The sequence below is a fragment of the Nothoprocta perdicaria genome, unplaced genomic scaffold (genome assembly GCF_003342845.1).
Source record: "Nothoprocta perdicaria isolate Ctin4 unplaced genomic scaffold, notPer1 scaffold_291, whole genome shotgun sequence".
Lineage (NCBI taxonomy): Eukaryota > Metazoa > Chordata > Aves > Tinamiformes > Tinamidae > Nothoprocta > Nothoprocta perdicaria.
In genome coordinates, this window is record NW_020455523.1 from 337,936 (window position 1) to 361,163 (window position 23,228).

Below are 23,228 nucleotides of genomic sequence, written 5' to 3' on the forward strand. Positions count from 1 at the left end.
GTGCTTTGATGTATGCCTGCAGAGAGGCAACTTTTTGAGTGAAAAATCCTTCACAACGAGTCCCTCTACCCATACATCAAACAGTCTGCTTCATTACCCATGTAAGTGTGGACAGACATCCATGCACAACCAAATATGGGTTGAAAATGCTAGAAAACAGGTAGGCAGGCATGGTATTTTTCTAACCACTGTTAATGGACCAGTGGGTGGATCAGTTACCCGCTCRGGTCTATCTCCAGTGACTGAGAACGTTGTGCAGGGGCAAGATTAATGCTGGAAGAGACCAAAACAGAGCAATAACTGGGGACAAAGAAGAGGGAAAGCTCCACAGATGCTCTGTGAAGCGAAACATGATCTTATGAATCTTAAGGTCGTGTTTATGCTTTTCATTTTCATCATGCTTATGAGAAGCCACCTCGCTGCATTTACTTCCCAAAGTAAATGGGTGACTGATACGGAGCTAGAGAAACGTGAGTAATGTTGCAGAGCCTGGCTGCTCTTCTCCCGTCACTTCCCACAGCTCTGGCGTGACAACAGAGAGACTCCTGTTCCTTCAAGGGGGTGTTAGAGACTGACACATGAATTGCACTCCCAAATCTCGAGACCCAGTGCCACGGGACATCCTTTGGCCTCTGTCCTCTGCTCATGGCCGGGTCTGTGACCTTCATATGGGGATCAGTCGCACTGGTGGATAAGCACTGCAAAGGCTATGTACAAAAATCTCCTTTTTCTTTTTGATTTCACCCTTGTGCAGCTGCAGTTCTTTGTTGCTAATTAGACCCCAGCAGCTTTTCCCCTGAGAGGAGACGGTCGCAGCCGTGTCATCGGTCTGTAACCCAGGAAATCCCTCTGGAACCTCCATTGATCCTTTCAGAAGCGCAGAGATGCCTGTCCAAAATCATGGGGCACACGCAGCGGGGGCCCTCCTGATGTATGTGCCGAATGCCCTTCACTTGCGAGGGCCCAGGCTACTGCACTGCATCGAGCCCAGTCCTCGGGACCACCTCTCTTCTTTTATTCACCGTGTATCTACAGCCCGAGCAGGAGGGAGCCTCAGACTTGTCAGGCTCTGATTCTTCCAGTGGCATCTTCAGCCAAGTGGGAATTGCACCGAGCCTGGAAGGCTCCACAGAGATTGACTGTCGGCACCGCTTCAGGAAAATCACTTGTGTCACTCCAGCCTGAGCTGGTCCAGACAGGGAGAGCCACGTGCTGGGAAGGCAAAATACTCCTCAGCAATACAGCTTCAGGCTGGCCACACGTAAAGCGGACACCTCGCTCAACACATGCAGTTCTGATACATCTGTAAAAACTGCAAACACGTCACCTTTACATGGAATCACTTAGCAAGTGGCTTCCTGTTGTACACACATCCCCCCACCYGCACCTTCTTACATTTTCACTTGATAGTTGAATATTTCTTGATTTTTTAACCAAGATTAACCTGCAAACCAACTTATACACTTGATCTTAGTCGTTTTATCTATTTACTTATTTGGTGATTGAAGATGGAATCTAAATGTCCTGTTTTTCAAATAATTATAAATGTGAATGGCCTGATCTTAAGGGATCCCCTTCTGCATGAGAGGTGGACTGCAGGTAAGGCAGACATTTGAGAGAGTGACCGTGCAGGACAATTTATATGTGAATTTACAACACATACTAGAAGCCTTGTTGTAAATGAGAGACAATTTGTACATCCACCATATTTTGTTACAGTTAGGTCTTCTGATTCACTAATCTCTAGGAGCTGCCTCATCTCCACCAAAACACACATACACTTTTGTTAACTGATCTGTTCMTGACTGCACCTCTCTCTCACGCCTCGACACTGAGCAGACCCTCCTGCTTAGCTGCTCATTTCTGGGCCGTGACGGCCTGGGGAGGATATTCTCAAGGCTCCTATTACGGGATTAAACACATCCAAATTCAGTTAGGGTTTTTCCATTTGTTTCTAAGCAGCATTAGCACTGAGGTCAACGCCCACCTGCATTTATTAAGTCTCTATGCTTAATTACAGAACAACGGGATTTGTACTTATTGCTACCGCAGTCATATCCTGGAGTCTGGGCATCAGCTTGGGAAGCGGAGCGGGATCGGCAGTGATCCCGCTAGATAACTGCGTGCCAGGAATGAATCTGGGAATTTTTTTTCATACCTGGGTCTGTGTATGACTGTATGGCCCCTTGTAGGTGCAGATAATGCACCAGGTGAACTAGCCTGCTCTGCTGTACCACATCTGTCTTACCAGTATACAGTATATGACACGTGTATGTCAGCTCCAATCCTCCAACAAAAATGTCTGGGGAAAAAGGCTTTTGGATGAGTACGCTGGAAACTAGTGTCAAAATATATAAAAGATTAACAAGCACACTTCCTTATAAGTAGGGGCTTTTTAAATGAAAAAGAAAATCACCTGTTTTGTTTTGATTATTCTTATTTTACGCTACTGGGTCAGGGGATAAAAAAAACAGCATATCCAGATTCACTATACCCAAAGYGATTATTCAACAGAAATTACAGAGAAAGCTGCTATTTTCTTACAGGATTTCAACAAATCTAGAGTCCCAAAGCAGACGTAGGGTCTGTATTCTCCTTGCATTTTCTCAAGGACACCCTTGGTCMCCACCACGGAGTGACTGAGGCTACAGCAATACCCAAGTGGAGCAAATGAGAAGTGAGGCCRTTTGTGCACATGGGCTCAAAGCAATTTGTCTTAGCCAGCCCTTTATTACCTGACCTAAAACTTACGTTGAATCCTGCAGCTGTTGTTTTGTCTTTATCTGGAGTATTTTTCCACCAGGTCGAACTGTACTCTTGGCTACACAGGCCCAATTCATCCCTCTAACAGGAATTTTGCCCTGTGAGGTTTTATCTGTTTCACAACAATGCCCTTCTTACATAAAATTCATCTTAACTTACTATATTAGGCTTATTTTTTTTTCCATCTAGAGGTAAAGCCACCTAAACTCTCAACTTCCTCTGTCCACAAAATAAACCGTGTTTTTTTTTTTTTTTTTTTCCCTAATGAAGCAGGAAATCTGAAGTATGAAAACATACTGGTGCCTCCTGCTGCTCCTGAAAGGAGGTACCTAGAATATATAGGAAATGGGAAGATAAGTAGCATATGGGTTTTAGAACTTTCAGGAGCCCATATCTCAAAGTTATGCCATATTTTTCCAGCTCCATCCATGCAGACATTTGGTTTCTCCACTTTGAAACTTATTAAAATACTCTGAATGGCCGAGTGAAAATTAGTTCCAACAAATCCGCTAGTTTGAGAGGATGAAAAGCTCAGCTCCATTCTCATGGGGAGACCAACCTCTCTAGAAAAGGGACTCCGWGAACCCCAAAGAAGCTGGAAATCACGCTGTTTCTGCCACCCATTGACTCCACCCCTGCCAGAATCCTCCTGCATGGAGGGGAAGGATTTCCTGGCGCAGGAAGGGCTCCCAGGAGYGCAGCGCTTCCATAGATGCTCTTAAACATCTTCAAACTCTCTGAGGCAGGACCTTGGATTTCCAATCAGGCTCTTTTGCTCTATATTGCTCTATTCCTCTATATCTTCCTCTATATGTGCCCCCTCTGAAAGCGAGAGGCATCTTCGCTCCTGATTTACGGATGATCCCTTCCCGCACGAGCGAGGCTCTCCACTTGGCTGCCGTTGATTTCCACGGAGAACTTCCACGCCGAGTAGGTTGTTATGTACTCCCTGACACACGCCTGACCCCGCTTTAAACAAACACCAGCCACTTTTCCGGCATGCGCGTTTTTCACACTTCCCAATTACTTCCCAGTTAATTCTATTACACGCTCAGTGAACAGAGAGGCTGGATGCTATTCTTCTGTTGGCCTGTTTTAATGGAGAGCAGGCTCCGGTCCTTGGGAGGACTCTGCAATAACGTCAGGAGTCACAGGGGAAAAGAGAAAGGGAAAGAGAGAGAAAAGGGAGAAAAGAAAGAAAGCGAAAAGGAAGAAAGGAAATGGACAAGGAAAAGGGAAAAAAAGGAGAACAAGAGAGAAGGTAGGAGATAGTAGAGATGATGGGAGGCTTTTTACTTACTGTTCTAGGAATGGCTTGTTATCAAACAAGTTGAGAAGAAATCACCAGGTTTAGCTGTTAAAGCATAACAATTTAATGGAAGCGGAGCACTCCACACGCTCCTCACACTCCTCCCCTTTCCCACAAGTTTCAATGTGCAYTTTTTGTCCCCATGCAAGGCCAACCTGCACTGGTGACACAAAGCTGCAAGTGTCGCTGCAGGCAGAGGTGAGAGCTGGGCTCTTGTGCCCATCTCAAAGCTTGGATGTGCTCAATTTTCCAGACTAACAAATGCTGCAGGGCCCCCTGGCTGCATGGCAGTGCCTTGGGAAAGCAAAGGGCACCGTGCAGCCTTCGGCAGCCTTGGCAGGTGCATTTTAGGCTTAGACTGGACTTGGACATTACCTTGACAATCCAGACCCAGTCCTCTCAAACCAAGGTGTGTATAGATGAAYGCTGCCCTATGTGGGTGCTCAGCTCAAAGCAGGGATTTTCTGGACAATAATGACATCGGGTGAGGCTCCTGCCACACAGCATATGCCTGAATTCCAAAAATACGTCCCGAGTCTGCTCTTAAAAGGCCTAACATTTCAGCTCCCAAAGAGTCAAGCTGACTAGCCCGATCACAGCTGTCTAAGGAACGAAAGGCAAAACCAGCAGAAAAGACAAAAAAAAAGAATTACTCAAAAAAAACAAAGCATTTTTGAGTTACAGGTACATAAAACTCCAGGATTTCTTAAATTAGATTGCTCCAAATTAGATTGCCCCAGGACCCTGCAAAAATTACAAAGGTAATCATTCCTTTCTCTCCAAAATGTGGTAAGAAAAACAAGCAAGTTCTAAATCATCAGCTTCTTCAAAAGAAATTTGGGTTGATACCATTAATAGACACACTGGAAGAAATGTCAATGGATGCAAAACAGCTTACATACACATACATTGCCATATGCAGTACATATAAATAAAGCACGTAGGTATGGCAGCTCACAGAACTTAAGTACCCATCTAATATCCCTTCATTATCTTCAAGTGAAATTCAATCAGACTTTTAAACGGAGTCAATTCAGTGGTCATCTGCTAAGGCCTAACTGGCAGGACATGCAAATCTACTTAAYGAATTAACTTAGGGCTCACAACATAACAATATCTCCAGACGTTGATAGACCTCTCAGAAGTGCTAAMTAATGTTTAGAAGAATTTCAGAATTTCTCTCTCAGAATTTCTCTCTTTTGTTCCAGTACAGAAAAATAAAATGCCCAAACTCCTCCATCCGTATCTAGGTACTTACATGAAAGTTAACCAGGCTTAGAGGATTTCACCCTGTGATACTTTCCACTGATTAAGGCCAAAACCAGGATCAAGATCTAAATGGACAGCTTTGAGTAAGATCCAGTCCCTTTCTTGGTGTGTCTGTGCAAAACRTTAATTTTACTGGAGGAATTCTCTTCTCTCATTATAATACTAGGCCCCTTGCAGGAAATGGAASTATGCTGCAAATCTAATGAGATTTCCCCACAAATTGTGTTTTTGCTGATGTGAAAACAGTGGAAGAGGGAGAATTACGGTCTCCCTTGTACAAGGGAGGATCTCATCATGCGAAAGAGAAATAGGAGGCCCCAGCGYGACTGTCCTATTTCAAAGAAGAGCTCCTCCTGGAAAAAAATTAATGCACGTTCAATATTTGTACAGTCAAATGAAGATCTGTTTTCAGGGAATTGGCTGCCCTGTCTTTTGCGTGGGGCTCAGTTCAGAGTGGTTCAAGATACACCCTGGGGTTAGCAAAGATGAGCAACAGAGATGTAGATGATGAAGGGTTGAGACGAGCGCTCTCAGTGTCGGCCAACCAGCTGGATCCATGYGAATCCCCCGCCCCTCAGATTCCCGGGAAAAGCAGTGGGATTCCAGGGAGAAGGCCCGTGCAGGGCCGGGTACTCACAGGCGATGCGGACGTAGGCTTTGCGGCTCTTGGTGGTGCCGGCGGAGCTCCAGGCCACGCACTGGCACCAGTAATCCTCGGGCCCGAAGAGCTCCTCCACCTGCTGCCGGGACACCTCGATGCTCACCTCGCGCACGATGAGACCTGCCGCGGGGCGAGGGACACACATCAGTGCTCGCAAACACGACAACACGCACACACGACATGCTGCTCCGTTCATGTATTGCATGCTAAATGCATGTGGCGCGTGGCTTTGCGCACAAGAAATGGCTTTGCATGGGGTGTTAATTCCTTGTTAATTCCCCATCGATATCTACCTAGAAACCTGGACCACGATAGGGATGTGGGGGGAAAAAAAAGAAAAAAAACCCGACAATTTTATCTGCATACTAAGAGAAGTGGGTGAATGAAAAACTACCCCTTGTCACTGTGACTTTTATCACAGGCCGTGGGAATGTCAGACAAACAGGAGGACAAGCACCTCGGCTGATATAAATGGCACCACGTCCGCAGGACAATCTACATCAAGTGACAATCCAGCCCAGTTTTATTTCCGTATGAATATCATAAAATCACAGAATCATTTGACTTACACGGATCCCTCAGCCCRCCCGTATTTCATCTCTTTTTGCTAGACAGCCGCCCCACGGGGAGAGCTCTTGCTCTGTAACGAAGGGCTCAGCTGCTGCACGGCCCTTCCTGCAAGCGCTCAGCCCGGGGTCCCTACCGTCCCACTCACTGCAGACACCACAGTGCATTTTAGAAGGTTTTTGCAAAGCAGTGCAACACGTTTCAGTGCTTGAGGGTGTCCCCAGCCTGGCCCTCAGGCACCCCAGGGTTCTGCCTCCCCTAAGTGCAAGGAAACACCCCGGATACCCCTGCAAGCACCGCCAGTGACGGGCTGATATTCTGCCTTTGCATTTCATACCCACACCATCCCTCTCTCTGCCTCAGAAACCACRGCCCGGGTCTAAGTGCATTTGCCTGCACCGTCCAAACTTGATTTGCATTCAGCACTTCGAGAGCTGCTTCTCGGGTATGGATACCAACATATGTCTAATTTGGGTCTAATTTTCACCACCAGATAAGTGTACAATTTGGGTCTAATTATCACCACTCTATTTCAGGCAATAGGAAGACAGYGGAAAGCGGAGCTTTAAAATGAAAATGGAGAAAATCGAAGTAATTTAAAGCAATTTTCCAAAACAATTGGTAATTGTACTTATGACTGTGCACTGGAAAAAACACAAATTCTTAAAAACGCATTCCTAGCTCGGTGGACCCTTTCTGCACAAGAGTTTCTTGTCAAAGGAACTTAGTGAACAGCCACGGGTTTCCCAAGACAGACRCAATGTCAGGAGTTTTAAAACTTGAGTAAGGAGCCCCCAAAGTAGCTGCTGGGGGAGTCATAGGGGGAAAGTCACGAAGGCTGCTCCGTGCAGGGGGGATTTATACCTAAAGATGCGTTCCAGAGAAAAAGGAGGACGCCCAGCTCAGCCCAGGGAGAGGTGTCGGAAGGGAATGACAGTCCCTCCTGGAGCAAAGGAGTGTGAGGAGCGAAGCGTGGGCCACACACGGACCCTTCCATATCGGTTGGGCCCTGGGACAGACACTCACTTCATGCACATGGACCCCAAGCGCTCCCCCCCTTAACTGGCTGCACGACGGATAATCTGCTCTTCAGGGGTGGAAGTGGCATCTTCTTTAATGTATGCAAATGTAAGGTAATTGTATGGTATTATGGCACGTTATTACTCACTGCCACGGCAATTTGTGGGCTCCATATTCCACCCACCGCAACAACTGGCAAACTTCCCAATGATTTTAATAGCAGTAGGTTTGCCAGTAAGGATATGGAAATGTCGTATAGGGCTCTGCAGCTGGATGTGACAGCTCATGGCAAGGAATGATCGCTGTAACCATTTGAAAATGTAGGAAAAATTCAATTAATCAGATGCAATTATCCCACCTGGAGTCAGCCCAGGTCAGAGAATTAATGGTATCTGCACCTCAACGGGCATCTTTGTGCCAAGAAACTGGTGCGATGCTTTTTGGCTGCCACAAACATTAGGTGTTTTATATTAATAACCTGTACGGATGAAAATCTTCTTCAGGACTTTGAAGGAGCAATTCTCCTGTCACACTGGCACGTGTGCTTCCGCGTGCTAAGAAACTGGATGGATAATTTATTCCCTCTGCACGTGGAAACGCAAATAGCGCTTGCGCTTCCATTTGCCCAAAGGGCATTTCATTAATTAGCAATCTCTTTTGCCGAAGCCGACAGAACTTCATGCCCAGCTGCTCTGGAAAAAGGCAGCGTTGTCATAGGTGTGTATGGGCTGCAGGGGCAAAGATGGATGCACAGGTACCCTGTTTTCACACCCTGCAACCCTCTACAAGTTCCATTTCTTGAAATCCCTACTCAGAGCATCCCCCCAGGATTTGCTGCCCCTACTCTCAGCCTTGCAGCACTAGGAAGGGTGTTTTGGGGTGAAACAAGAGGCTTTTTGCAGCAMAACAACTAGGGTTGGCAGGACCTCTCTGCATGTGCACGTAGCACCCTCTAGCAGAGCATCAAATCTGATGGTACCGAGCTTAGGGCTGCATGGAGGAAAACACGGCAATTACACAATCAAATCCTCTTTTCATACACTGGGAAAAACACAGTGATTTGCCCAGCCTTAAAATAAATCAGTGCCAGTCGAAACAGTCTACGCTTTCTGACTCACAGCTCCTCTTTCTGACTATTAGGAATAAGATAGGTGAGTGAATGCTTTGTGAAAATTGCTCACTTGGTACATATTTTAGTGATATAAATAGACATACTTTTTAGTGTAAGGTGAGGGTGGAAAAAGAATCCTGAAGCCGAAAAATAAAACGGGAATTTTGCAGGAATTTTAGGAGGGGCTGGATTATCTCCCCAGTACTTGGCAAACATTGGGAAAAAAAAAAACAAAATTTTTTTTTGCTTCATGGACGTGACCAAGACTATAGACCAGAGTGGTGCGTCCACGGACACAAGAAGGAAAAGTCACCTGGACTGCTTTCTCTCCATGCACCTTATTACTCTCTGAAGGTAAAACTTAAGTGACCCAAGCCAGGAATGATGATGTTTCTACTTTGCAATAATCCAGAATTACCTGTCTTGATTCATTAAATTGCACAGCACAGGTGCCGTAAAGAGCCTGTCTCCGTAATATGAGGCTCATTACTCTACTCAGTGAAACAACCTTTTTACAAAGGTAAAAATAAAATCAGGGCTGTGTCAGAATGAGAAGTTATTTACACCCTTGCAGAGATGGAACCCTCACAGTCACGGAGTAATTCTCTTCAAATGTAGCTGAGTACTTATGCTATGGAATTGGGTGTTTTAAAAATGAATAAATGGGCCGTGCACAAGAAGAATGGCTTCAAATATAAAAGTTCCTGCTGAGAAAAAATGTTCTCTGTGCATCTTAATGCGAGAGAAATGATTGCATAACGGCACACTTTGTGTATATCTTATTTTCTATATACAGTAGCAGCAATCTTCACAAAAGACAGAGAGACAGATAGCTATCTAGAGATATTTTAAAAAAGGAAAACAACTTTTAAGAGCCAGTAATCCTTCACGCTGTGATTGCACGCACCTGCTTTTGCCTCGGCATCGCTTCTCCGTAAATTATGGCTGGCTGGCGGTATGAAAACCCTGCATGAGCAACGCAAACAACTTCCCCACAAATACCAGTTTACGTTAGTTTGCACCACCTAGCCAGCTACGGCCGCTAATTACCAGTCAGTGAGCTAAGCTAAAATGCTGAGTCCCCTATTATTTTTACCTGACCTACATGCTCTGTGACAATTACAAAGCCCTGCTTTGTGGAAGAATCTTGCTTTGAACTGGAGTTGAGCGCCACGCGTTCTGCTTGAGCCTTGCTTGCTCTTTGATCCATCCCCAGGAAYGCCTGGAGAACCAAGCTGGGCATGAGGAAACCTGGATATCTGTGTCGTGGTCCCCTGGCACGGTGGTGGTGGCCTGGGGGGCTGCCTTGAACCACCCTTCAGGACAATGTGGCCTTGCTTGCAGTCACCCCACGAACAGCTCAGTCCAAGCCCTGTTTGGTGGAGGCAYGTGCGGCTGGGAAAACATTGTTTTTTTAAAAGAAAGGGGAAAAAAAAACCCAAACAACCCCGCCAGAGGTTCATGTTTTACATAAAGCTGCGGATGAGACTTCACAAAGGGAAATCTGTGCACTTTTTACTTCTGGTTCAGAGGATTTACATGCTCTTTCTAACGATCTGGGCCGTCAGCGGTGGGTAATGCTTCCCAGGCCTCAGCTTAGTGCTCATGCAAAATTGAAGCACTTTGGAGGCTGTTTAGAGCTTGTGGATGAATCTCAACGCGCAGGCAAAAAGGAATAATGGTTGTTTAGCACTTCAGCTAGAAGRAGCCGAGAAAATTATGRAAAAAAAAAAAAAAAAAGAAATCTATTGAACTTCAAACATCTGTGAAGCTGACGGAGAACATCTGAATTTCGAGCAGCGTGTTTACATTCCCTTTGCACCACACGGTGATGGGAGAAATTAAGAACGGCTTTATGCACGCTTTAAAAAATACACATATATCTGTTGGTTTTTTTTAAGGAACTGACACATCCCTATGAGGACAGCACCGTGCAGGGACAGCGGGAATGTGGCTGCTCCAGCCAAGCAGGGGTGCTGCGATGCTGGCACCTCTTCACAGCTCTCGGAGTGTGGGGGAAAATGCTAGAGGAGGCAGCACCGGCGCCGCTCCGGCTCCGGAGCGAGGCCGAGCGCGATGTGACACAAGGGGTCACTACGGAGCCTTCTTCGGCTCACACGCCCCTTCGAGGGAAAGGCAGCACCATTTTACCTCACGGGGCMTGGCCGCCGCCTGCCCGCACTTTGTGTGCGGCCTCTCGCAGCCAGCCTGGGCATCCCGCAGAACCCGTACGCACAGGCAGGGAAGGCGAGTGGCYTTCGGAGGGGCTCTGTGCCTCGCGTGGGAGCACGGAACGGCGGCTGGGTGCTCGGAGGAGCTGCGGTGTGTCTGTGTGCCCGGCCAGGCCTGGCCGCCATGTCGTCACCCACAGCACGGCGCTGAGCGCGTGCCAGAAGCATCCAGAAGCCTTCGGCGCGACGGATAAGGGACCCTTTGCACTATGCATGCGAACACAGAGAGTTCCCTTCCACTTACAGGGCAGTACAAAAGGCTTCCCATCCAAACCTGAGGGAGAAGAGCTCTACATAAACCTGCAGGGAGGGCCAGTAATGTTGATTCATATCCCMTTGCTTGCTTGCTTATGTACAACATAACAGGAATGACACAGGGAAAGGCTTTGGGCTCCGAAGGATGGGAAAACGATGCAGCACCAAGCAAAGCTACGGCCAGAGGGAAGCTGCAGTGGGTGGACCGATTCCTGAAGCTGCCCTTCGGGAATCTGAAGGGATTAACAGGATTACGAGTCTGTAACAAAGGACTTCTCAACAGAAGAAGACTTGGGGGAAGATAAAGTAGAGGCTGGAGGTATTCAAACCGCTATCCTCACATGGTTCAGATGAATGCAGTAAACATTCATATTCCTCTTTCTGTTATTCTGAACAACTTTATTTGCTCTCTCAGGCTTGTTCTCTGAAAAGCCCACAGGAAACCTCCGGGACATTCAGGGGAACAGCTGCAGATAGCAAGTTAATTCTGCAGTAAGAAGTGAATACCCTAAAGCTTTTATCTACTGGTCTCCAAAACAAGCAAATAAGAGGGAAGCAGAGTGGTCTGAACAAAGATATGTGGTGATCTGCACATAGGAAATCTGGAACAGGAAAAAGATCCTTCCCAAGGACTGGTCTCAGGAAGCACAGGGTTGGGAATTATAGGCCAGGCCCACTGGGCCTTCTCACATACTAGGCAAGAACAGAACCTTCCCTGCGTTGGGATGGTGGGTTTGCTCTGCCTGCAAGATGTTTTTCCTCAGAAAAGACCAACCTGGCCCAGTGTCCTTATTTTTTATATGAATACAGTTTCAAGTTGCTTGAAGCAGAAGCTGATTTCCTTCCTTACCTCTACCAAAACAACCACAATTCCAGATGAGGGTGACTTCTGAGGGGGTGTGAGTGTGTCCATCAATCCCTATCAGATTATACTACACCCTTTACCGGAATATACTGATTACTCAAAAGTGGAAACAACTTCTTGCAAAAGCATCTGCAGCAGCTTTGCTGCTGGGTACCCCCTTGGTTTGCATCTGCTGAGGACCTCCAATAACTGAGGAGAGAGAGAGACCTTTTCTTGTAAGGGTGCTGGGTGCCGACACCCAGCAGAGGTGCTCATGAGGCACACTGGGCAAAAGGCAGCCTGAGCAACATCTAAAATACTAGTAGCCTAAATGTCAAACAGGAGGAAAAAAATGAGTTTGTACACACATTTTTTATGTGAGGAAACATGCACTGCTTCCCCAGAGAGCTCCAGTTCTTTGGAGAAATGGAGTTGCCTGGCTCCATTCATCCCCATCTGCAATATATAAACTTGTTCCACTTATCCTTCCAAAGAGGGGGCACGCTTTGAATTACTGCAAAAAAATGAACTGCAGTACCAATTCTAACCCGCATCTCAAAACTATTAACAGGAACGTTTGGGAAAAGATACACGGACGCATTTTTAAATTYCCTTGAAGTGAGTCGGATTACGGGTGAGCACTGAAGGAGCACAGCTAAAAACCAGCAATATATTGCTGAGAAATAATTACTTCGAATCAGGGTGCTTCGTGCTTGTAATGGATTTGATCCAATGATAAACGAAAAATAAGATGACTTGTGACAACAGGGGAATGAAAACAATTCTTATTTATGATATGCGGCTCCCCTTACTAACATAATCCCAAGGTATTCTACCCTAGAGAGCCAAAATATTGCAGGCTGAAGTAGAACTGCAGCACTTAGCACCACTTGGCATCTCCTCAGTGAAGCTAATGGGGGAAATTGGCCATATTTGTCAGGAAAAAAATAGCCTTTTTCCCTGTCTTTCAGGCTCTTGAAAAATAACAGAGAGAATTAGGAGGCTGCAGCAGGCCACTGCTAGGGGAAAGGAGGGTAAGGGAAGATGCGGTGAGGGAAAGGAGAAGTGAGGAAGGAACATGTGTGGGTCGCAGAGAGCGAGCGGAGCAGTGCCCGGCTGCTGCCTTCTCACAGAGCTGGGCTTATCGGGGCCCTTCCCAAGTTCCACACCTGGGCTTCCAAAATGAGCATTTCCACACCAATGTTCCCATAAACTCTCTATTTAATAAGCATTCATAACATCCATTTCGCGTTGGCTGGGATGTCACGAGACCTCATTGCTTTTTGGGAACAGCAAGGAGGTCATAAGCAGATTCCCGAGCCCTCCTTTCCCCACACGTCCAAGCAAAAGAAGATGCAAAAGGGCAGGCGAACAATAACACTGGCTCTATTGCCCAATATGTCTATTAAATTAGCACTTACAGTAGCTGCAAATGTTGTTTTCTCCTTGCTTTAAGGAGAGAGGGAAGAAGAGCATGTCACTGGCATTGCAGAGGGCAAGAAGGGGCCTATAGATCATTCCACCTTAATAGCCACTAGAGGCGAAACTATTACAATGCATATTCAAATRGAAAAGAAAAAAACCATGACCCCTATAGTCCTGATTTTTCTGTTGTGTGTCACCTGCAATAGGAAGCTGGTTCCTATTTAGCTGCATTAAATCCTTCTGCACACAAATGTATGGGGTGCAAGACTGCCTTCTATACGTCTGCAGAAATGCTTTTTTTTTTCCTGTCAAAAACATTTCTCCATAAAAAGCACATATGCAAAATAGAACCTCTTGCTACAGTCATTTTCAGAGACACAGTAATTTGGAAAATGTGCACAAATTGCTCTAATAACTATTGATGCTCTTAAGCTTCCTGCTCTGTGGCAATGGAATTTACTTGGTCCAAAAAGCATCAGTTCTGCAGGGCCCCTTTTACTTTCTGTGCTGTTATCTTTTATGACAGGCAGTCATAAAATCAAATGTGTTCCTTCAAAACAACTTTCATCTTTGCTTTTTAAAACCAGTGTTCATATTCCTTACATATATTTTTCCATGATAATGGGAAAATATTTCAGTAAAAACATAAAACAGACCATGCCCTGCCTTGTACTTCATGTACCTAGAAAATGAAGCTGCCAAAAATGCCCTCTAAAGATTTTCACAGCACCCATTTGGACTTTGTCATGAAAATACTTAACTTTTTCACAAAGAAGAAAAACTCCATTGGCTCTGGAGATTAAAAAACAGACTTAAATGTTCTCATAGACAGAGCTTCTGTTTTCTCAAGTGCCATGCTTGGAGTTTTTGGAAGAGGCTCTTCTCAGGCTAATTTAACTAAACAAAGAGGTACTAAAACACCCTGTCACTGTTACTGTTCTCATCCTCTCCAACCAGAAGGGAGCAGCTCCCACTGAGACCCTGTGCAGTGCTTTACCCACTGCTTAAAAATACCCCATAGTGCAAAGGAGTGTATACATGGAACCCTTGTTTGTAACCAAGCCCAAGGTTTTCTTATTACAAACAAAAAAATAAATCTCTCTAAAGGTATATATTTTTGTATAGGCAAAATATACAAATATATTTCCCCCCTCATAAAATTAGCCTTATTAATAGATGCAATATTTCTACTTAGCAGCCTACTTAAACAACAGTCACATTGCACTCCCATTCTGCCTTCTGTGACACTGCTGTGCCCTCACCTCTGGTTTTGTCAGTGACAGTAATAAATTTGCCTTATGAGAGGAATTCATTAGTTTTACATAAATTTCACTCACGGTCAGTGTCTCCCCAGGCCCAGAGTCCATGAACACATCATCCTTTGCAGGCCCAAACCTACTTCTCTCCTTCATGCATCATTTACCATCCCAAGAGGCAGTAGCAGCTCTAGCATCACCTCTGCATTCCAGCCCTCTTCCTTTTCCTGCAGCCAGTGCTGCAGAAACAAATGCATAGGTGATATTTTACTTCTTTTCTCTTATGTCTTTTAATCTATTTGTCTTATTCTCCTTTCTCTTGCTTTTCTACCTGAGGGCAGGAGAGGGGAAGGTCGGCAGGTTTGTGTGGCTCTTAGGCTAATAATCTGATGTGCTTTTGGCACAGACTCCCTTCCCCTCCTAGAAGTCCAGGAGATTAACTTCACCTCTAGCTGGAGATGGGTTTTGTTTAGATGTAGTTGCTCCTGTTTATTATTTAAAACACATTCACCATCTAATACGTTCAGATGGATCTCTTTTCAAGACTGGGCTCCTGCTGTAATTTGGTTTGTGGCATCATGAAGCTCTTCGAAAATGGGATCTCTCGAGGAGGGGGAAAAAAAGCTTGCATTGCAGAGAACTCTACACTTGTATCAAAAAATATAGTGACCACAAGAGTTTTTCTGAGCCCTATAAACTGTGCCCCAGAGAAAGGGTGTTAACATGAGAACTCAGCGATGTAACCTACTACTCATATTTTGACTCAAGCTTTTTACTAATTTGGTATTTTTCTTAACAGCGTAACTTTCCTCCTACACTGAAGCTTACAGAATGCATTAATCTTAGGTATTTCCAGAGAGTCTTTCTTTTGTTATCATTACACTTCTGGGGGAATTAATATAATGGGGTTTTTTTCTCCATGTTTCATCTTACCTGGCATGATTGCACCAATTGCACTTGACATACTAATATCAGGCTATATATTCATCCTGTTTTGAATTTCTAGCAGTTAAGTTACTTTACAAGTTTGCAGCACTTTCAACCATTTTCTTTTCATATAAGAGCAGTGCTTAATTCAGCAGTTCTGTGTTGTAACTGGGTCAACCAAGACGGACAATAACTTGTTGTCAGGGTGTTATTTTTGAGGCACATAATTCACAACAGGTTTCCTAAAGGTCTTGAATTGCTGCTGCCGCAATAAGAAAGCTAAGCCTACTTTTCTTCATTGTTTACATGAAATGCTAATCTGTCTTCTCACAAAAAACAAAAGCCTGAAAACAATAATTTCCAATCTTATTCTTCCCTCACCTGTTTCAACACAGAACTGCTGAGTTCAATGGAAATACTTTTCTATTTCCTCTAGGGTCACTCAGAAGAATCAGACCCTTCATTTTAGAGTTGCCTTTGGCTGTGCTGTACAGAAGGCACAATTCAGTCTCTGAATGCTGATGTCAATAAAAGCTTAAAGAATTAATAGGTGAGTGATAGCTGCTCTCCTGCTTGTCCTTATTCAGCCCAGTGGACTCCCACAGGTGGAAAAAAAAATAGAAGACGTGTTAAGTAACCAGCTTTTCTCTTTCTAGTCATTTTGCTGCAGTGAACCTGCTGGAATAACCTGTTCTTACTAACAAATAAACAGACCCAAAGTTTAATACATATTTTTCATTCTACAGCCTTCCCTCGCTAAACCCACCTTCCTTTTTGCTCAAGCTGMTAGCACCACAGCACCATTAAAAGCTTGGGCTTTTGATCTCTGTGCAAATAAATGAGCTGAAACAAATAAAACCCAGTTCACAAGAGACTTCCAAGACATCTGGTGGAGTTATTTTTCTAAGTAATTAGACCAAGTGGTGGTGCAATTCCCAAACGAAAGTTACCTTCTTCCTTGATAGCCAGTTATTTTTCACAGCCCTCAAGACAGCACTAAGTCTTATTTCTCTCCTTCCGTGTCACAAACTCTATTGATTACCAGTCTTCCCCAAATGGAACAATCTTTGACACAGACTTGTTTACAGCTCAAGTTTTCACTCTTTTTTTTTTTTTTTTTTTTTTGGTACTATGAGGCTCCTATTTGAATGTCCTGAATGTCAGTGAGGTTTCTGATATTGCCTGAGGAAGGATGGGGTTCTTGGCTTTTTTTCCTTCAATTCCCAGCTAACCTAAGGTAGCAGTTCTTCTTATGCATACCGTGGAGCAGGAGAAGGAGTATAATGGAGTATGGGCACTGGCTTGCTGCAGATCAATGCCCTGTTCTAGGCTGTGTCCCCAGGAGCTTTCTTGCTGGAAGCTGATTAAATTTCTCCTCCTTTTCCTAAGCTCTCCAGGAGACCACATTCCAAGAAAAACCCAAACGCTCATCAACACTTTGGTGAAAACGTGTTCTTTCCTTGGTGACTACAACACAGGTGACCCAGGAGAATTGAACAAGGAGGTGACTTGGCCAAGTGCCTCTCTTCTTTTGTGCCTGGCTTTACGTTTTGGAAACATGGCTTTGCCTCAGACTGAGCAGGATACATCTACATCTTAACTTGCTCCCTCTCCTTCCTCTCAAGATAAAATACAAACTCACCGGAGGTTTCGTCTACTCTCTCATCCACCACGTGGTCCTTCTGGTGGACCCATTCGCTGTTGCACTTGAAGTAGATCTGCGTGGCAGGGCTCGCTTTGCAGTACAGGTTCACGGGCTTGTTCTTCACAATGTAGGCTTCTTCTGGCTCAATGAGGAAGTGGGGCAAGGGCTCGGGAGGATCAGACGGAAAAGTTTCCGGAAGCTCATGGAAAAAATCATCATCTGTAAAAACAAGACAGAGAGGACAAATGAAACAACCACAATTCAGCCTGGTTTTCTCCGCCTCCGAAGCGGTTATTGTTACCCACAGTGACGGACGGCGCTGAGGATGGATAAAACAGCCCCGAACACCAGGTTGAAAGCACCGCGCGAGGCCGGTCGCCTGGTTCTCACCAGGCTCGGTGAAGAGGCAGCTGGAAGCGGCTCCCTTCTTGGCTCTCGCTACACCCGGGTCGGCTGCTGCAGGGAGAGAAGAACGGGCCACACAGGCCCTGATATTTGCCGTGCAGAGGGAAAAATGGGGACATACAGCAATGTTTCAACTGCCTTCTCCAGCTGATCGGRGCCACCTCAATGCTCTAAACCACTTTTCCTCCTTCCTTCTTTCCTGTGGTTTCCTCTTCATTCTCGCCACAGAAAAGGAGGAGAGAAAAGCCTTGCAAACTCAATGTGATCATGGAGAGCATCTAGGTGGACTAGATCCTCATTCTTTACATTCTGACCACACCAGCCTCCTTTTGTGGGAAGTCCCATTTCCATTCGGTATTTCCTGCTCCATTCTCCTCCCCAGTTTCACAAAAGAGGAAGATGAGTCCGCACCGAAGTGTGGATCTATGACAACAGGACAYACTTGAATTAAAGCAAGAGGCCTTTCACTCACACCCTTTCTCCACAAGGACATCTTCCCTCTGCTCCCCTTTCTCCTGGGCTGCTCGCACAGGGGCTGCTGCTGCTGCACACACATCCTCAGCCCAGAAACATTAGGAATGAATCATTTCCCCTGCATTGCCACAGGACGTAGCTTTTTCTTCTGGTCATTTGATTGCAAATCAGCAAGCTGGCAGATGGAAACTAACAAAGCACACATATGTTTTATAATTAAAGCAGCATTGCTTCACTAATTCCTGGTGACTGGAAGAACAAATGTATTTATTTTCACCGATAGATCTCGGCGTGTTATCAAAGGCGACGCCAACACCGCCGGACCAATTAACTGTATCTCATCAAAGACATAACTAAAAAGTCCAAAAGGAGGGATCAGCGAGCTGCAGAAAAGACAAAAAAAAAAGGTGTTTTTTCCCTCATTATTTCCTCAGTGCTGGTTAATCAACCCCAAGAGCATGTGTGGGCTTTGGGTTTCCCTCCCAAAGGTCTGCAATGTTTAAATACTGTTTTTATGTTTAAGTGGATTCACAGCATGGCCCGGTACACTGCAGTATAATCTCACTTTTCAGCTAGGCTATAGCTGCTTCTCCACAAGGTAGGTATTGAGTGGCCTGCTGTAAACCAGCTTCCTTATCGGCTACAGTAAGAAACGTATTCTACACATATATATCTAGATATATGCACATAAAATTTAGCAGCATGCACCACTGAGGTGGGAGCAGCTCAGACTTAGCTTTTCTAGAGGTTACTCCTGCATCTATAATAAATGATTTCCTTACCACCCTGCTCAGACACAAACCCCAACGTGAAGCCCGCACGCTGCTTCCCTGTTGAAGCAAATCCCCTTTTTTTTTCCCCCAAAACTTTGAACTGCAAGTTTACTTCTACAATATGCCCCATTCATCTTTATTTTCACATAATAAAGTGTACAGCCCATCTGTTGTTATTGACTGATCTGTATTAGCAAGACAAAAGGCTTGATTAATGATACTGCTAAACCAGTTTCACTCATGCAATTCATTCATATTAGGAAAATAGATTTACAAAAGCCATTTTAATCTAAAAAATTTAATTTGGATCTTCTATTTTAGGTGCTGGCTTGAATTTAGACACGCTCTCGTACTTGTCTTCTGTAGCATCCCACTTCTGCATTCTTTTCTAAATGTAAGTCAAACACAAACCCTACGGAAACAGCAACAGAGTCACTGAAACTAGCACTGGTAAAACACAGTATGGGTATAACGTGTAATAATTACAGCTTAATTTTCACTTAAAGCAAAAGAAATATTTCCCCAAGTCAAAACTCTTCTGATTTCAAGAAAGGCCCTTATTATTTTCATGCTTCTGTTTGTAAAGCAGTGTGGATCATAGCTCTCCATGCACAACAAGTGCAAAGGGAGATTTTATGGTATACTTCACTTTTTATGAACAAGTATCCGAGCTCTAATCTGTGGCAGGAAAACATTGTGCTCCATACACCAATCTATGCATCTCTAGATCAGTAGTTTTATTACCAGATATCAAGTTTTAACTCTCATCAGCCCAGCTTATCACTCACTATATTTCCAAACTGCAAGACTTAAACTATTATTGCTTATATCGTAATAAATTGGATCATCAGCTCTTTGCGTGGGACCTGAAGCAAATTCTTCTCAAAGGGATTGACAGACCCAAAGAGAGAAAACTCTCTTTTTCATTACCCTAAATGAGATGCACCAGCTTTACTGAGCAACTTGCAAGTTATATATTATTGCCCGGGAAAAAAAAAAAATGCATCTTCGACCAGTTCATTTAGTTCATTATTATAATTAAAAGTTTCTGCTTCTCCTGAGCCCACTGGTAATTTCATCAGCAGTCAGATCAGGGGCAAACCAAAACCAAAGAGAAAATATGTATCTTCAAAATGACTCCTGCCAGCCCCTGAAATGGAGATATTTCCTTATCATATTGCTAATCCAAGGCAGTAATTGCTGGTGTAGACATGATATTTCAAATTCTGTACCCAGAAACTTCCCATGGCCTGAAGGGAAACTCCATCCGACTGCAGGTTCCATATGCAAGAAATGTAAATATAAATGAAATGTAAAGTGAAGAGAGTGTCCTGAGCACCATCAGTCACCTTCTCTTTTGCCATCTCAGAGCAGCAGAGTGGGCAGAGCATCCAGCCAAGACCACACTGCCCATTGTGCCCCCTTGCAGAGAAGAGATCCATCACCTCCCACCACTACCAAGGCGGATAGCTGGAACTGAGGAGAAGGCAGGAGGCTCCTCTGAAATCTCAGCCTGCATCATATTCAGCTTAGCAAGAGCTTTGCGTTGCTCAGCAGTTTATTAATTTTGCTGGAATTTTTGCTGTTGTACCTGTGTACATAGGCGTTGCCTCACTAAGCAGCGGCACAAGCGAGAGCTCCGGGCACTGCCGCTAACTAGAAAGCTGCCACGACTCAGATGAGGGGCAGCCTCAGCAGCAGAGCTCGTGCCGCCGGCCTGCAAATTAAGGCCACGTTTCCTCTCAAAGGCGGAGAGGAGCAAACGCGCGCGAGCCCGAGCGCAACCTGCCAAGGACAAGGGAGGCKCCAGGAGCCTCTTCTCCCTTCGGACGCCCACTCGCGACGGGATCCCCTCCCAGCCACCTGCAGAGCCTGACGCTGAGCATTCCTGCCCCAGCTGCCATTAGGAGCCGTAATGGTTGACACGGGGTCAAAAAATTATGAAACCCCTGAGGAGCATCGTTTCCTCTTCAGTGTTAGGCTTCACTTTTCTTTGACACATTAGTCCTGAGGCAGCCGCAGGCTCTTGACCCCTCCTTTAACCCTGATAACTAATTAAAGGCGGACAAGGCTTAGGCTAAAATACTTTTCGTTAAACCTATTCATTCCCGAGCTCCCTTCAGGCGCTCTGTGTCACACAGGACAGCAACTGCCCTATTTACAGGAGCGTGGACGTAGTGCCTGCTACAGTAGTATGCAAACCCTCCTCTTACCAGAGCCAACCCAACCTTTGTGGTCAGAAGATGGGATGTGTTTTATAACACGAGGAACATATTCTTGGGCTTCCCGGGCAACATCCAAAGCACACAGCCGAAGGAAAATCTGGGAATAATTAACTCTGGGTGTATTTTTAGGATCTGGAGTTCAGACTCAGGCTCTTTGCATGCCAAAAGACCAGTGTGATACTGAGCACAAGGAGCAAACGAGGAATGATCCCACCCCTTCTCACCAGGGAATTTTCTACGGCTTTTTGCTAGAAGCAGCAACAGAGCCTGAACTAGAGAGCGCTTGGCTGCAAGCACTGGCATTGTAGGGCCGATGGTAAATCCTACCCTACAGCACAGCCTTGTATAATGCCTAAATAATAATGCCTGTGTATAATGCCAGTGTACAGGGCGATGGCTCCTGCAAAAGGAAAAGGAATCCCATGTTGATGGCCTGAGAGAGGAAATGCAAATGAATGTGGGACTTTGCAGCTGCTCTCAGCTTTCTGACTTCTGTTGTTTCATATTAATAATTTAGCCTGCTTTCTAGAGGGCCATGGTTCTGGGGTTAAAATGTCAGTCCTTCGGTTCCATGAGGATTTTATCCATTCTCTTCCCATTAATAAGCCCAGTGCAAAGCTCTGCTCCCATATTTGTGATACTTCCAACGCGAGCATTTTTCTCAGCACAGGGTTTGATCCAGCTCTTCATGACTGCTACAACCTGGGTCTAGCTGGGTGTTACAGAGCTTCATTTCATGACCTATCAGTGGCGTAGAGTTGACGTAGTTCACGGGATTGCTCCATCCCAGAGAAACTCGGGACACTTGCCTATACCTAGGGTCATAGCTCAGCTGCCTGGTGCTAGTTACCTAATTTCACCCACGGCCAATTTTTCAAGCACTATAAATTATTTCGTATGGGGCTGATTTATCCCAGCAGAAGCCCAAATTGAATTAGAAACCCATTAGCTAAATTCTAAGCAGGAGCTTCTGGGGAGAGGAGAGGAGCAAAAGGAGGGGCCTTGGGAATCGAGTGCCAGATGCAGGAAAGCAAAAAAAAAAAAAAAAAAGAGTCTTTAAAAGAGGAGGAAAAGAAAAAGATAAATATCTTCTTATTGAACTAAGCACCCAGGTATTTAGGTAGCCAGATGGAGGAATACAGATTATAGCCTCGGATGAGAAATATGACTCAGACATTTATTTATTTATTTTGACTAGCAATTGATTTTATAAGTACATAAGACTCCATAAGCAGATAAAAAGCACAGGCTTGTTGGAATAACATGGCTGCATTCACACAAATAGCAACAGATTGAGCGTGCTGTATCTGCTAATAGAGCTAATAATAAGGTGTTCAGCCAAATCCTAGTACAAAATAATCATGTTTATTCCTCCCTCTGGGGGGAAAGGAAAGCAAAAAAAAGGGCGTATTGACTTTTGAAACACAAGGGCTGATTTAATCGGCCTCCTCCCTCCCTGCAGAGGTGCAAACACACCAGGTACCACGCAGGACCACCCCACTCAGACACCATTAAACTGGCCCTTCATCGTCCCTGGGATCGCGCCATCGTCACTGGGACGCGCCTTAGTCTGCACCTGCCACTGCCTCCCATGCGTCCAGAAGAGGTATCCATTAACAACTGCCCAACTTATCCCAAGGARCTGCATTTGCACCTCGATCCAGGCCAAAAATGCACATTTGGGGTTCAACTCCTTGTCCGGGTAACTTGGCTGCCCATGCCAGGGCCCTGGCCCTGACCCAGAGAGACCACATCCCTTTCTYTGTGGTTTTTAAACATGGTCTTGCATGAAGAAGACACATAGATGTTAACGAATGACCACRAAATGAAGAAAAACTAATGTTACGGCACAGTAATGGGAACACAACTAACTTGCAGGCTTTGCTGGGCACAGGTTGTATCGCTGCACCGTATTTATTTACTCAGCRCTCACCAGTAGGCGAGATTCAAGCTGGGGAGCAATGAATCAGTGCTCTAATCTTCCTCCCCATCATCCCTTGGAAATTGATATCCAGCCCTAGGTGACTTGAGTCCCAGTCATAAATGCCATCGCTAGAGGAACACAGAC

The 23,228-nt window shown here is 45.2% G+C and overlaps 1 protein-coding gene across 1 annotated transcript in view; it reads right to left on the reverse strand.

Annotated features, from left to right (window-relative positions):
• The window catches only part of UNC5C (unc-5 netrin receptor C), a 59,649-nt gene extending 39,113 nt beyond the window's left edge, over positions 1 to 20,536 (reverse strand). Inside the window, exons 1-4 of the mRNA XM_026041760.1 lie at positions 20,527 to 20,536; positions 17,674 to 17,739; positions 17,281 to 17,502; positions 5,979 to 6,122 (exon numbers count right to left, since the gene is read on the reverse strand). Of these exons, the coding sequence (XP_025897545.1) occupies positions 5,979 to 6,122; positions 17,281 to 17,502; positions 17,674 to 17,739; positions 20,527 to 20,536 (442 nt within the window). The remainder of the gene's footprint in view (positions 1 to 5,978; positions 6,123 to 17,280; positions 17,503 to 17,673; positions 17,740 to 20,526) is intronic.
• Between the last annotated feature and the right edge of the window lie 2,692 nt (positions 20,537 to 23,228).